Below are 15048 nucleotides of genomic sequence, written 5' to 3'. Positions count from 1 at the left end.
GCTGCAGGGTCTGGCATTTATAATTTTGTATACCTAGGAAGATCAGAAAAACTCTTGACTGTTCATTTAAGAAGGCAGGCATGTACTCACTGAAAACAAAGGAAACATCTAGCCCCCTCACGACTCCATCAATATATTTAGTGAAATCTTATATTGCAGATTTCCTTTTAGCCATTCTACCTGTTAAAATTCACAGAAGCTATTTGAAATGTTATTGTGGAAGGGAGTTTGCTGCAAAGCTGCTAGCCAGTATATTAAACTGGTGTCTTAACCAATAATTCTGTTGACAGAGGAGTGAAAAGATAGCACTGAAGACTGGAAAGAATAAAGGCTTCTTAAAATTTGCAGCATTAGCAAAAATTGTAGGAAAATAATTGGTATAGGTATGCTAATGCTTTTCTGACATATCCATATTTATGCTAATTAATGTTAGTCAAATGCTAACCATATTATTGATATTTAGCATAGGCCTGCTCTAAGTCTCTACGAGCAATATTTACTTTTATGATGGACCATGTTCTTTAGAGCTGAGCAAAGACATATGCAAGAGTGATGTAAAATATAGGAGTTATTTCATAAAAATACTTCATAAAGTCCATCATGTAATCAGATGTCAGTAAACATTTTCTAGAGCTACTAATTATTTGGATTAAAAAAACCCTTTAATTAACAAAATACTTTCACTTGAAGAGATATGTTGTCCAAAACATTATTAATATGGAAGAGAGCAAGTGGTTATCATCTTAAGTGCCTCTTAAGTCACATAGGGCTAAATATACTAATACCTTTGTGTATTAGTGTGGTCATTTATTTCTAAAGGTTTTTTTTATGTTTTTAATTGCAGAATTGAAAGTACTATCTTTACATGCATAATAAAGATATAAAGATATTTCAATTTGAGATTTATAAAAATATTTCTAAATATTTCATATTTAATCTAATACAGATTAAATAATGTTTGGGTTAGAAATTAGAAATACTTACATTAGATTGCTTTAGTCCTACTAGTATTTACAATTATTTGTACTTTGATATTATATTTGATACCTGCAATAAAATGGTCTTTACTCCAAGTACTTTATTCAAAAATAAAAAATAAAAAATCAAGCTTTTCTGGTCCTCTTTTAAAAAACAGCATCTTACCAAATATGTTATTGTTTACTCATTTTAGCTAACCCCTCCTGAAAATGCCAGAGGGTGTGTTGCAGCACACAGAGTGATAACAATAAGCAAATATCAGACGGTCCCCTTCAACAGTTTAGGAACATGGACACTCATGTGAGCTCAGGGAGGGTTTTGGAGCAAGGTACATTTGGAAAACTTCATGAAAACTCACCCATTTTATGTGATTCAAGTTGGGAAGGAGACATAGCTCAGTTCAGTTAATCTCAAACATACTCAACAGAACGAATACTTTATGCAGTGAAGTTATGAGCAGCTGTGAGAGAAAGTGAACATTTTCCTATTCTGATGAGGTTTAGGCTTGATTATTTTATTTCAGGATTTGATATCTGTTGGAAAGGTTTGGGTTTACTCTGACATGATTATTTTTTTCCTCACAGTTTCTAAGTCTAGATCTAAAATAGGTCTTTCATTTTCTTCCACAAATTACATTGCAGTTCCAGAAAGGAAGATATTAAAACTGCCCTCTTCAGTTGTCTAGGCTGAGGTATTACCACAAAAAGATGAATCTGAGAAGCCAATTCCCTTGCATACTTAGAAATAATCTGTCCAGACACAATTTAGAAAGCCTGAGTCAGAGGTCAGTAGTTGCATAATAGGAACGACCTCATTAACGGAGTTCCTTGCTTTGACAAAAACAAATAAATCTGTATACAAGACATTGCCAGCCTTTTTTTCAAGGAGATGTTACTATTTTAAAAGAAACCAACCTGAAAAAACCTAAGCCTCTTACATTTGCCAATAGAAATAAACCAAGGAGAGAGGAAACTAACCTATTTAGCAGTACTAAAGTCTGAATTCTTCTCATTGATATTATCCTATCATAGGATATGTCAAGTCAAATCTACTGTTCCATTAATCTTTAATGGATCAGTTATTTCAGTTATGTCAGTTGTTATCAGTTATAATGTTTCATTAGGTTGATTAAGGTAATGAAGGTAAATTGTTCTGATATTGATTAGTCTTGAACAACTTGTCCACATGACAGCAAGACTGCATTGTTGCAGACCGGAAGGCCTGAGCTTAACTGCATAGCAATGGAGAGCACTACTATGTAACCAAGCAATCTTAACTAACTTCTGTTAATATTATTGTGGAAATACAAACTGCATTGACGGTGTCTTTTGGTTCTGCAGAGCTAATGAGAAGCACTAAGTGTTTGGTCAGAAAAAATTTGGCTGTATTTGCTTACATTGAAAATACACACAACTTCATGAAAAAAAAAAAAAACTTATACCACTTGAAAATGAAATAATTCAGTTTTATTATGATGATTTTTTTTTAATGTCCAGGAAATGCAACAGGGCTAGCTAACCCTCTGGAAAACAATGTTTGCAAAAAGCCATTTAGAAATTTGAAAAATGAGTTGGATAAAAGTAGTGAGTCAAAAAGCATGCACTCACTTTTAGTTGTGATCTATCATTTGGGGGCAGAGCAAAACCCCACAGACAAAGTCACATAATTTTCCTCATAGACATGGGTGCATCTGAGGCAAGAAGGAGAGTGGTATGTATGCCTAAACCTCCAGGAACATCATGTCCAAAATACTGCACATAAATGCAGTCCTTATCAAGAGACAGTTGTTCTATTTATGAGCATGGGTTGTCTTTTTTTGTGTATTTTTATTCTGTGAGGAGAAGTTACTTATAACAACAAAACTTGCACTTAGTAGGGAAAGAAATTTTATAATTTTGCTACTTTATGCAGTAGTAAAAGTTGTGTGTGTGCAGCTAAGGGATGGATGACATACAGCATGCTAAGGACATTTAAAAACATACAAGTAAATAGGAACGAGAATAAAAATGACAGTCAGATTGCTTTACCAGAGCTAGAATAGAAAGTGATGCTAAATGAGTCCCAGGCTGATGCACTGCCTTGTGATCATACTGAGTGATTGCTCGCTACCAGACAGCCCCAAAATTGAGTTTCTGGGTCTCTCACCTGCTGCCTCTGCCCCAGATCTCAGCTCCATTTGAATTATCCTGACTTCAACTGAAAAGCAGAGCACAAAGTAGTTTCTCAGTTATTTAACAATATTTACCCTGATTAAACTGTATGTGCTAGTGAAGACATTTATTTTGGATTATTAAAGTATTTCTATGCTATAGCAGAACTAATAATTCAACTAGACTAACTCAAACACTACTGACTAACATTCATTCCTTTTAGATGGGAGGCTGAAGACCTGGGTTTATGGTGTAGCTGCTGGTGCATTTGTTTTACTCATCTTTATTGTTTCTATGATCTATCTAGCCTGGTGAGTTCTTTAATTATTTATAAGAAAACAGCCCCCTCACAGACTGTAATGAAAATGTTTACATCCACTGCTGTAGAAATTGCAGGCACTTCTGTGAACTGCAGTGTTTAATTTGCTGTGTCCTTTTGTCCAAACTCAGGTTAGCAGATTCTGGTTGTACTCTAGATGATGGATCACCACATGCTCTTCTGAGGGTATAAGAACTTACAAATATGGGGTAGCTTAGTGTACAGTTTGTTTTTGCTCAGATTATCTTGGTTGTAATATACAATGTCCAGAATAATTTTATTGTGTCTGTATGAAAAAATGTTGAGAGAAATAGCAACAGCGAAATTGAGAAACCAGGCAAATCATATCTTATATTTGACAAGATATAGAGATACCGAACCAGAAAAAATCTGAAAACTTTCTCATCTTTTTAATACATGAAATAATTATTTTTTGAACAAGTCATCTTTGAGAATGTGCTCCTTGAAGTTTTCTAGGTCCTGTTTGGAATTTCTAATCCAGATGACAGTACAGGTGAAAGGTGAGGGAAGTGTGGTCCTATACCAGGCTCTTGGCTGTACTGCATTAGTAGGCATTTGGGGACTTCTGGGTATGTTTGTCATTCAGTAAACTTTGCCCAAAACCTCACTTCTATCTAGGTAATATAAAAATTTGTACAGGTTTTTGTTGTTGTTTGTTTGTTTTTGGGGGGGGGGTTCTTTGGTTTTGTTTGTTTGTTTGGGGTTTTTGTGGTCTTTTTATTTTGGTTGGTTGGTTGGTTTTTTGGGGGTTGGGGCCTGAGCAAAAGGAAATCCATTATCATCCAACAACACTGCAGATTATTTGGACTGGAACCTGTGGCTACCTGTGGCAAGTCATTGTAACAGAAGGTTTTGTATAAAATATTCAGATTTGAGCAGCCTAAGTGACACAGCTGAAATAAGATTTTGGACAAGACTGAAGATGCACAGGCCTGATTTAAAGAAATGCTTTACATTACACTCTAAAAGAAGACTAGTATTAAAGCATGGATAAACATTCATTTTTCTTTGGCCTGGTAATTTTTTTAAAATGATATCAAATGGATGGGAAATACTGCTGGATAAAAATCTAATTCAAGGCTAGACAAGAAATGTTATGGCAAACAACCATACCTCTGCTATTAATGACTGGTTTGATTATAACATCTAGAATTAATTGTAGGCATTCCAGCAAGTATAATGAGATAAAACCAATCAAAAGATGGATCTTTCCTGCAGAAACCCTTGATGTGTCAAGAGTGATTTAATATTTGAGTCACGTAATTTAAAAGAACCTGATTGCAGCTTTGATACATGACCAAATATTGCATGGCAGGCTCTGAATTCTTCTGAAAACTGAGTGATGTTGCAAGAGTACCTGCCAAGGATTTCATCAAGTCACATCAGCATCATAACAGTTTGTTTCTGAACAACTGAGCTTTGACTTAGATATTGCTTTGGGTTGATAAAGGGATAATTAGTGATCCCAGTTAAGGTTTTAGGTTTATAGCTTTTATAAGCAAACAACTGAATGCATTATCAGACATGTAAGACTGAAATATGTTTTTGTATGTTATTAGTTGTTTGTTCTATTTATAAATTATCTTATTGTTTCAGCAAAAAGCCAAAGAAGCCCCAGAGAAGGCAGAACAACCGACTGAAACCTTTAACCTTGGCTTATGATGGAGATGCAGACATGTAAACTACGACTTCTCATGGTGACAAGTGGAGTCTAAACTATAGGAATGAAATCAGAAGGTGTCCAAAGCCACAGGGATTTTCTATGGAGTGGATTAAGTGTTTTGGATTTTTCTTTTTGTAACTGCACCATAGATAAAGAAGGATGGATTTCATAATGCCTAACAAAATTCAAGGTATTACTGCTTTACTTTAGACCATCAGCACCGAGAAATCAGGCAGAATCACATTAACAGACACTGAAGTTGGAGATCTGTGGTGTTTCCTCAGTCTTAGAACTGACCACCACTTCTGCCTCCAGAATACTGTATGTGACAGAGTATTAACACTTGGAAGCCCCTGCATCATTAACCAAGTATAATCAGTACGCATGAGGAGTTTGTACCAAGCTGTCTATGACTCTTTATATTCAAACATAACATATATACTTGATTGAACCATATGTATTATTCTATCAGATTATATACGTGATGAAGGGCATTTTAGTGCTTAGTACAATATTAACTTTTAAATGGGATTAACCCACTGAGCAAGTTCAACAGTTTGCCAGTTGATGATAACTTGTGCTAACCTGCGTTTCAGAGGGCAATGACTCACTTGCAAAATTCTGTCCTGTTACCACTCCAAATTATAAAGGCCTCATGTGTACATCCAGAAAGGAGGCATTCTCAGATTCACTATTTTCTAGCGGTTGATGTCTGGAAAAAAATACCTGCTGTAAATGTTACAATACGTTTCTACTTTCTCTAACTCAAACTTGCCTGCATCTTTTTTGCTACATGTAAGGCAAATTTTTGCACTATATTAGTGCAGCATGATATGCACTTAACTAGTATTGCCATAGAAACTGCCTCTTTTCAGAAAGGATAATGATGTATCTTGTGCAAGGAGTGTCAAGTAGACAGGTCTTGAATCCTGAAGAGAGTAGTGTTCAGTTTGGACTGCGACGGGATGGAATCAGCTACGACGTTTGCTGTACACACACCGTTCCTCATCACAGCAGCCATTTGTACTCTACACCGTGGCAGTAATACAAGTGTCTAGTTTCTTGCCCCATCTACCTATACTGGTATAGATTGTCCTGCTGGTTTCTAATTGTACTTTGAAGGCTGTTTATGACTAGATTTTTTATATTTGTTAACTTTGTTAGAAAAAAGATAAAAGAAAAAGAAAAGTGGTTGCCCTGTAATCCTGAGTGACATACTTCTTGTCTAAAAAGGTGTTCTGATCAACTAAAATAAAATGGTTTTACTTTTCTTTCCTTCTGTTAACGAGAGCTCTTTCACTGTTACTGGCAGTGCAATACTCAGAGACGTTTTGTCTTTTCTAATTAGGATAATTCAATAGACTCTTTTAATTATTCAGTTAAACTCCTGAGAGTACTGGCAAGTAAACAATAAGATCAATAGTTCTGCCATTTTAATATTCATGACTTTTCAAAAAACTCTGGCAGTATGAAAACTCACTGTTAACCTCTTACATGCTTATGGCTTTTCGGTGTTAAGCTTCCAATATGAAGCTCATTGACTTGCCACTCATGTGACATGGCTGTTATGGATGTGATCCATGTCCTGAGAAGGGTTATTCTCCTCAAATGGCTTCTGTGTGCAGCCGGAACGTACAAGTGACTGTGCCACTACTAAGCAATACAAAACTTTTTCAGGCAACCTCTCAAAAATAATTGTTACATAAAGTTCAATATTAGGTTCTCAGGTCTTTTTTATAACCTAAACCACTTCTGCCTACTCATCACTCTATTTACTCAAGAAGCACCAGTTTTTGCACACTGAATGAAACTAGCTTTGCAAACTTTGGCCCAGATCCACTGAAATCAATGACAAGACTCTCATGGACATCAATGGGTAATACCAGTTCTTAAAAATACACATTTTTGTTCTATGTAGAATAATTCTTGAAACCAATGAGCATTTTGTGGATATTCAAGAGAGATTATGGTCCTTCTTTAACTTAGCTGCCATATTACCAGTGTGGTGTTACTGCATCTAGAAAATTACCTTCATCCCACTGTGTAGGTATTCCCCAAATGGGAATAATGACCAGAGGAACAATGGTAACAGTCTTTGGTGCAGGTTTAATTTCTCATTTTATACCTTGATCCGGCTGCAGCTGATGAAGTTTCATGGCCCCTGCAGCAGCAGTGGTTCATTCATGTATGTGTTTCAGGAGTGGAGCATTCGGTCTTATATCACTTTGTAAAGATCCATTGCAAAAATACAAATCTTGATAATTTTAATTTTTAGCATTCTTGAGTAGAAAACAAGAAAAACCTGGTTGGTTCCTCTTTTGTCAGACACAAAAAAAAAACCCATGGAAAAATTACAAAGTATTAAAGAACAATAACTACACGTGGAGACAGATTTTAATAATGATTTCTGTTTTTTTAAAAAGTCTGATTCTGTGTTGTCAAATAGTTTTGGACCAAGAAGGCATTGAGGGAACAGGGTTTCTTTCATTGGCAATGAGTCATCTTTATTTATGACATAGCTGGTCTTAGCAGGAGCTTTTGCCTTGTTCTTGCCTTGAAGAATTTTATGTCCTAAATCTAAGCATTTAATAACTTGAAGTTAAAGGTATGACATCTCCTTTTCCTTACACATTAAATGGATAAACAAAGAGATAGGAGGGTTTTTAAAGTATGTTTGGCCTTTGCAATCCATGCAAGTATTTTAGTATGTGTTACATTTTATATCTGATCAGTGAATATCTGGTGCACTTCCGCATCATACTAGTGCTGCATTTAAAATCTAGAGTGTGTTTTTATTATTATTTTTTCTATGAACAAAATGCATGGAAATTTGAAGCCAGAGTGGCTTCCCTCATTATCAAGAAAAAAATACTAGGCTGTAAAGAAGGTTGAAATTTTATGTAAATCTAAATGTTGCAAAGGTGATTAAGTCCTCTAGCATTGAAGCAGAAATAAATAATATGTGAATTATTAATATAGAATGAAAAGCAATTTGCTTAAAAATAAGAGTGCTTCTACAAATCCAGTGCCTAAAGCAGCCACTACTGTAGATTATTAGTTTGTGAAAGTAATGTTTCCAGTGATCAAATAAACCATTCAGAAAATAGCAAAGTAGATATTTTCCTGTTGATGTGGTGGTTTATATTTTCCTTTTTAAAACTGTAGTTTCTAGCTTACTGTGTCTGCTTTGAGTCCTGGAGCAGTTCCTTTTTGAAGCTTTGATGCAACTGCACAAGCCTGTTTATATTTGGCATAAAGCATCAATTTTGAAACCCCCTTCCTCCTGCCAAAATATAATAAAGTTTTTTTCCAATCTTACAATTTGAAGAGAGCAATTTAAAAACTCTATGTGTAAATCACTGTAAAATATACCTTGAATTAAATGGAAATCTGTCTTTTTACCTTTATGTAAATCGTTAAGAATTAAGAGTTTATTTTGCCTAACTTAATTTACTTGAATATTTATTTTGTAGAACGAGGAGGCAGCTGTCTGAGGAATGTTTACCTTTTTTTTTTGTTAATGTTAATTTGTAAATTGTGTAATGCATTTTTATTTTTTAAATTATGTAAATTTCTTTTTTAATGCACAAAATGTTTATGTACAACTACTACTGCAAATTTGTGTATATTGTCACTAAGCATTATTCAGTTAATAGAGATGATGTGAAAATGTAACAAGTCTTACATTTTCATCTGGGTTATTTTTACATAACTGATGTATTGCTGACAATAAATATAGACACAAAATCATTTAATGTCTTTTTTTTAATAAATGTAGTATTCTATGCTGGGATAGAGTAACAATAAAAGCCAGATCCTTAAAATATGACCATCTTTTAAATAGTCTCTTCTTTTTTCTGAAAGGCATTAGCAAACATATTCTTGTTAAAAATTAGTCTTTCTATTTAAAAAGAAAAATACTTTCTGATGCTATGGTAACAATCAAGTCTGTTGCTACTGTCCTAATTGACCTGGAAATTTACAAAACATATTTTGTTGATTGATAAATATCCAATAAATGAAATTTAAAAAATAACATTTTCTTCCTTGCCACTTTTATATCAGAGAAAACAATCCTTCTGTAGAGAATAAGGGGTCAACAAGATCTCACTAAAAGACATGTATTCACTTCAAGTCAAGCTAAATCTTGAATAAAAAGAAGTCACTTTGCACTTTTTCATAATTGCTTATATTCAATCTCTGTGCTCTCCAAAACTCAATTCTTTTCCTGTCCAGTTCTGCTGTGTAATTTACACACTGTATCATGAGGGGTTTATCCTGTTTCAGTAGTTATTACCTCCCCAGTAACCTTTCCAAGCTAACTCCTAAAAGTTTTAAACACAATTTTGAGAGACATTTCAGGATTTTCACAAGTAATTCCTACGTACATTTTCTCCTACTGGAACCCATAGAAAGACCACAGAAGCAGTGGTCTTGAATTCCCACCTAAAACCTAATAGAGGAATAGAGGAATTTTTAGATAATTTAAATGTGTTTAATTCAATACAGGCAAAAGTTTTGTTACCAGTTAAAAAACATCTGAGAGAAGAAAATTTAAATTCTCATTTAAATTTAGAGAATTAGTTGTGGTATAATAATGAAGATGATAGAGTCTTCACATTCAGTAAAGAAAATGTGGTGGGATTTTGGCAACTGTTTGCAAGACTTTTAGATTAATGGGAAAGAGTCATCTTTATTTTAAAAAGAATCCCAAAACATTAGAGAAAAGTATGATTTTCTAGTACAAGTGTGACGAAAGGGCATGAAGTAAAAGGTAAATCAAGAGACTTAGATAAGCTTTGTAAATGTTTTAGCCTTCTAGTAATGTGAAAACCTACAATATTGAAGAATCTAAAAAATCTAGAAAGTCATCCTGCTGAAACAGTAGTGAGCTTGAGCAGCCATTCAGGATCTGCTTGGCATCACTATCAGTTTAGCTACGGAAAATGTCATCTCTAAATCTTCTGATTGGGTTTTTTGGTTTTGTTTTTTGTTTTTTGTGGGTGGCTGGTTTTTTTGGTTGTTTTTTTGTTTGTTTGGTTTTTTGTTGTTGTTTGTTTTTTTGTTTTGTTTTGTTTTGTTTTGTTTTTTTATACAGGAAAGCTGGCTGTCTGTCCAAAAGCAGGTAATGACCAGGCAGATGAGCAAACACTTGCATTTTTTTATGGGGGTAGAATTGGGTTGGGTGTGTATGTTTGCCCGTTCATTTATTTTTCAGCAGAGGCTGAGGGTGTGTCATTTTGCTGACCTTCATTTGGGCAGTGCCCCTGGCTTTGGAGGGCATTTTCCATGGGGACATTCTGGTGAAGCATCTCTACATCCTTTTGTAAACAGGCATCTTTTCTAAGTCCTGCTTAAACAGAAAATTGGGAAGGCTAACTTCATGGCACATCTTAAATGGCATTGGGCATATGCCATTCCTCTTTCTGCTGTCAGGCAGCTCTGCTCTGGGACAGGACTGAGCCTCACGAGAGCACAGCAGTGTCAGCGTGACAGGTTGTTAACCCCAACCTGTGGCTGTACCCACACCCCTCACCCTTCCAGCCTGACCCTTCCAGCCTGGAGAACAAGCCATTGCTGGTACTGATACTCTGACCTGCCTTGGTAAGCTGATGCTATTGGATGCTGCCTAATCCTGTTTGTCCTAGTTTGGTTAGGTAACAGCTCTTCTGGAAAGGGGATGGGTGGACAGCGTGCTGGGCACAGCTCAGCTGCACTTGGCACTGAGGGAGGCAGCAGCACACCGGCTGCATGGACAAGAGCTCGAAGGAGGTTATTATACCCCCAACCCCCCAGCCTTCTTAAGGCTCTGCTGGGAGTCCCAGGACTGATTTGGACCCCTTCTAGGCAAGGGAAAAGTCCTTTGATTTGTAACTGTGGTGAAGATAAAACTTAACCACAGGATCGTAATCCCTGATCATAGCTCTTGTTGTTTTCCATTTTCACAGAAATCTCATGTCAAGCAGTTCAATTACTAAACCTATTTGATTATCATTATGAATTGATGTATCTAAAAATCTTTGTCTTTTCAGAGAAAATAAAATTTGGTACTTGTCCATTTACAGATGAGGGGTTAGAGGCTCCCACATATGTTCTAATGTTTTGTGGATTTTATTCAGAACCTAGCCCTTAAATTTATCAGAGTTATATTCTGAAATTGAAATTATAAAATGAATGAGTTTTTTTTTATTTTCAATGATACCCTTCAGAGTGTCATATAAATCTTTAAAATGGTGGAAAATTGTTTCTCAATTAGTTTTGTTTAGCTTACAAATAAAAAATATTTCATCACAATTTCAGTGTTACATTTCAAAACAAATATATTTTTTTATTCTCTGAATAATTATAATTAGAAAGCAAACCCTCTTTCTTACCTATACATGTCAAAATGTGACTTAATTCTCAGCTTGTTAACTCCTTCCAGTGCTGCTCCTTAAGATATCTATAGGGAAATAGCAATATGATTTGAGCTCGTGACCAAAATTTAGTTAACAGTTCTGTAACTGGATAGTTCAGTTTGTTGGTGGTCCAGTGCTGACAGATTATTTTTAATGCACTGCCTAATGAAGTCCCACAAAAACCTCTCCCAAGCTGAACCCAAAGTAATTTACACAACTTGTGCCATGTAAAAACTATGAAATTTTCCTCTAAGACAAAGGGTTACATATTGTGTCGTGCTTTCATACTCTAACTCAATTCCCTTCACAGCTTTATTCCTGTGCCCCCATTGTGTCTTGGTGCTTGACACAAATGCCAGATTTCAGCCTTATGTGGAACTTTTCTGATTTGCACTGAGTGCTATCATAGCTTTAATTCTCTTTTGATGTGTCTTCTCATTCTTAAGATCGCAGTGAGACAACAATAGTTGCCCGTTGACAACTTACAAGTACATGAAGGCATACTGTCAAAAGTAAAAATATGCATATTGAAAATGTGGATTTTGAGGCTGAAGTCATTTTTTCCTCTTTTCCCGCAACTAAAGAAGGAACTTAGAAACCTTGAGGATACCTAATTCTACATATTTTAATCATGACATTCTATTGTTGTTACTTTACATTTTTCTCTACTATTCCCTTTTTATACTAATTTTGTGTAAATTTTAATTGTAAAATCATAGTAAGGGCTCCCTCTTTTGTGTGTATAATCACAGAAGAGAGAAGTCTCTCTTTGAAGTCCTGACTGTGATATGACAATAAACAATCATTAACATAAGCCCAAATTCTCAATACCTATTATCTTTCCAAGAATTCTGGGGTGAAATCTTGGTGTACTAATTTGGAAATATTCTTAGGCTGTAATATCCCTAAAGAGTAAATAACCACAGGAATCAAACAAAATCTCTATTCCATGAGCAGCTCCATGGCAGGAGGCTATTCACTTTTCCTGTTTCAGAGTGTTATTTTAAACACACACAGATGCTCTGATTTTAGTTACTTTATCTATAAGCTATATCAACAACTTAAAGTCATGGGTAGTACAGGTACCCATGTACCTGTACTTGAGGTATGTTTAAAATAGTTTCTAAGAGGTGTCTAGCATCATCCATGTGTTAACAAAGCTGTGCTCAGGTAGCTATTCTGTATGCAAGGTCAGGAGTGACAGCTCCATTCATGTATCTTTGATACATGTTTTGGATCTCATTTTCAGTTTTGATATTCCACAAAATTAAATTGTCACAATTTAATATGATTTATACTGAGATAACAGAGATTAAAATACCCCATGTACTCAGTATTGAGGAAAATTACTTCTCAGCTACAGGCCTGCTCCTTTTCAGCCAGAGGGCTGAACCCATGTAACCTCCAATTTGGTTATCAGTCCCCAAAACATAAACTAACAGTTACTAATAAAGGCCCTGTGACCTACTAGCAAAGAATCAATTTCCCACACAGAGACTGACTCCCAAGATAGTCAGAAAAACTGGTAGGAAATGAAGTTCCATTTATTCAGTCTTACCTGTTTTTAACAGAATTATGTTGGTGGCTTCCTTACTGCTTTGTTTCTTCAGGCTTCAGAATGAAGAATTCTGTAGCTCCATTTTTGTGAGAGGAAATTGGTGACACCAGGATTCACTCAGCCAAGGAAAGAAAAAAATAATTAGGTGGCAGTTTTGTGACTGCCTGAAGTTGAATTTAATGAACTGCAGCAAAAGCTTTCTGCAACATTAGAGCAGCAGCTGGAGCTAAATCCTACATTTCTGTCTTAAATGGCCTTCACTTACAAGTTGATGAGCAAAACATTAGTAGCAGTTATTTGTTCAGTTTTACAAAAATATAAAAGGAAGGTTTGCAGCACAAGTGAGAAGTTAATTATCAATCTCAAACTGAGTCTCCAATCCTATTGCAGAACTGCAGTGCTGAAGAAGCCAGGACAGAAGTCTAATGGCCTCAAGACTGCAAATGGGCTCCTTCAGAAAGGCAAAACATTATTTACATTAAAAATTGCCATAGTCCATCACTGTAACTGCCTTCATTTTGAAATGAGCTGGTACTGTGGCTGACAAGACTTTCATCTGCCGCCTTAGATCAATGAAATGGCAGTAGAGTATGTTTCTCCAGAATACTTCATGGGTCTCATCAAAATGCTGTGCCATGACATATTAAAAATTGTCTTTATGTTTAACAAATTCTTATGGGCTATGAAGCTGTCTGCTATTATTTAAGGATTTATATACCAATAATAACATTATAGAGATTATTAGAAAATAATGTAAGTGATAATAACATTTATTATTACTTGATTTACATTGTTTAAAGCTTTTTATGTTCTATTTAAGCAGTTGTCAATTAACATGCAAAACATCCTAAGCAGCATCTGCTTAACTGTACTGAATTATGTGCATAACAAGAAATCACATATGCAGCAGGATTGAGAGGGATATTGGTTTGCTGGGGTTTTTTTGGTTTGGTTTTTGTTTTTCTTTTTTTTTTTTTTCTAGTAGGGTCACAGGACAATTAAATAAAAGTACACTAAATTGCTTCTAAAGAGGGAAAAATATTATTTTAAAGAATTCTCCAAATCACTGTATTTTGAAATTTCTTTTCAAAAAATCCTCCCAGATCTACCATTTACCATACAATTCCTAAGGACAAGGAAGTTCATTGTGGTCTCAGTTTCTCTGTGGAGAGTTTGCACAATAAATTGCTTGTGCATGTTTTCAAATCCTTGGATTTTTTCTTTTTTTGTTTTCGTTTTTTGGTTGGTTGGTTGGTTGGTTGGTTTGGGTTTTTTGTTTGTTTATGGGGGTTTGGTTGGTTGGTTTAATTTTGGAGTTTTCTTGTTGTTTTGCAGATGCTTTTTTTGTTTTGGGTGTGTTTTTTTGGGGTGTGGGAGGGAGGAGAATCTTTCCCGTTGTTCTTTTCATCAACATTGTACACATGTATCTACATGGATACATAGATACATGGATGTATCTACACCCATGTGGGTTTTTATTATTTATTATTTATTCTGAAAGTCTTTTAACCCAGGTGAAATTGTTGCTAAGAACATCAACAGAGGAGAACAAGTCAGAATAGCAGGGAGGGTACCACATGTCTACATTTAATTTGCCTTTGTACAGTAGGACCATAGTTTTATAAAGATAGCAGTAAGAAGCAGTTGTTCTGTGCAGAATAGTGTTTAAGACTCTAACATGATGATTGCAGACCTGGAGCTGGACTGAACTGGTTTTAGAGATAACAAAGAGATAGTGTCTAACATACACAAAAGACACCATATGTAGTAAATCGGGTGTAATATGGAACAACAGACCAATGCAGACAGAGCAAAGGCATAAAAGGTTTTTGGCAGACACTTAAAAATGGCCCTAAACTGACCCTAGAGTGAGGATTAACACAAAAATCATATTCCTTACACTGAAAAGCTCCAGAGGCTGGAAATTCACTAACACCCCACCACTGCCACCAGTATGAAAC

The 15048-nt window shown here is 35.3% G+C and overlaps 1 protein-coding gene across 1 annotated transcript in view; it reads left to right on the top strand.

Annotated features, from left to right (window-relative positions):
* Positions 1-9167, top strand: part of THSD7A (thrombospondin type 1 domain containing 7A) — a 121422-nt gene extending 112255 nt beyond the window's left edge. The window contains exons 28-29 of the mRNA XM_053970462.1: positions 3352-3439; positions 5065-9167. Of these exons, the coding sequence (XP_053826437.1) occupies positions 3352-3439; positions 5065-5149 (173 nt within the window). The 3' untranslated portion in view covers positions 5150-9167. The remainder of the gene's footprint in view (positions 1-3351; positions 3440-5064) is intronic.
* The last annotated feature ends 5881 nt before the right edge of the window (positions 9168-15048 follow it).

Source organism: Vidua macroura, chromosome 1 (genome assembly GCF_024509145.1).
Source record: "Vidua macroura isolate BioBank_ID:100142 chromosome 1, ASM2450914v1, whole genome shotgun sequence".
Taxonomy (NCBI): domain Eukaryota; kingdom Metazoa; phylum Chordata; class Aves; order Passeriformes; family Viduidae; genus Vidua; species Vidua macroura.
This window is presented reverse-complemented; position numbering and strand designations above follow the sequence as displayed.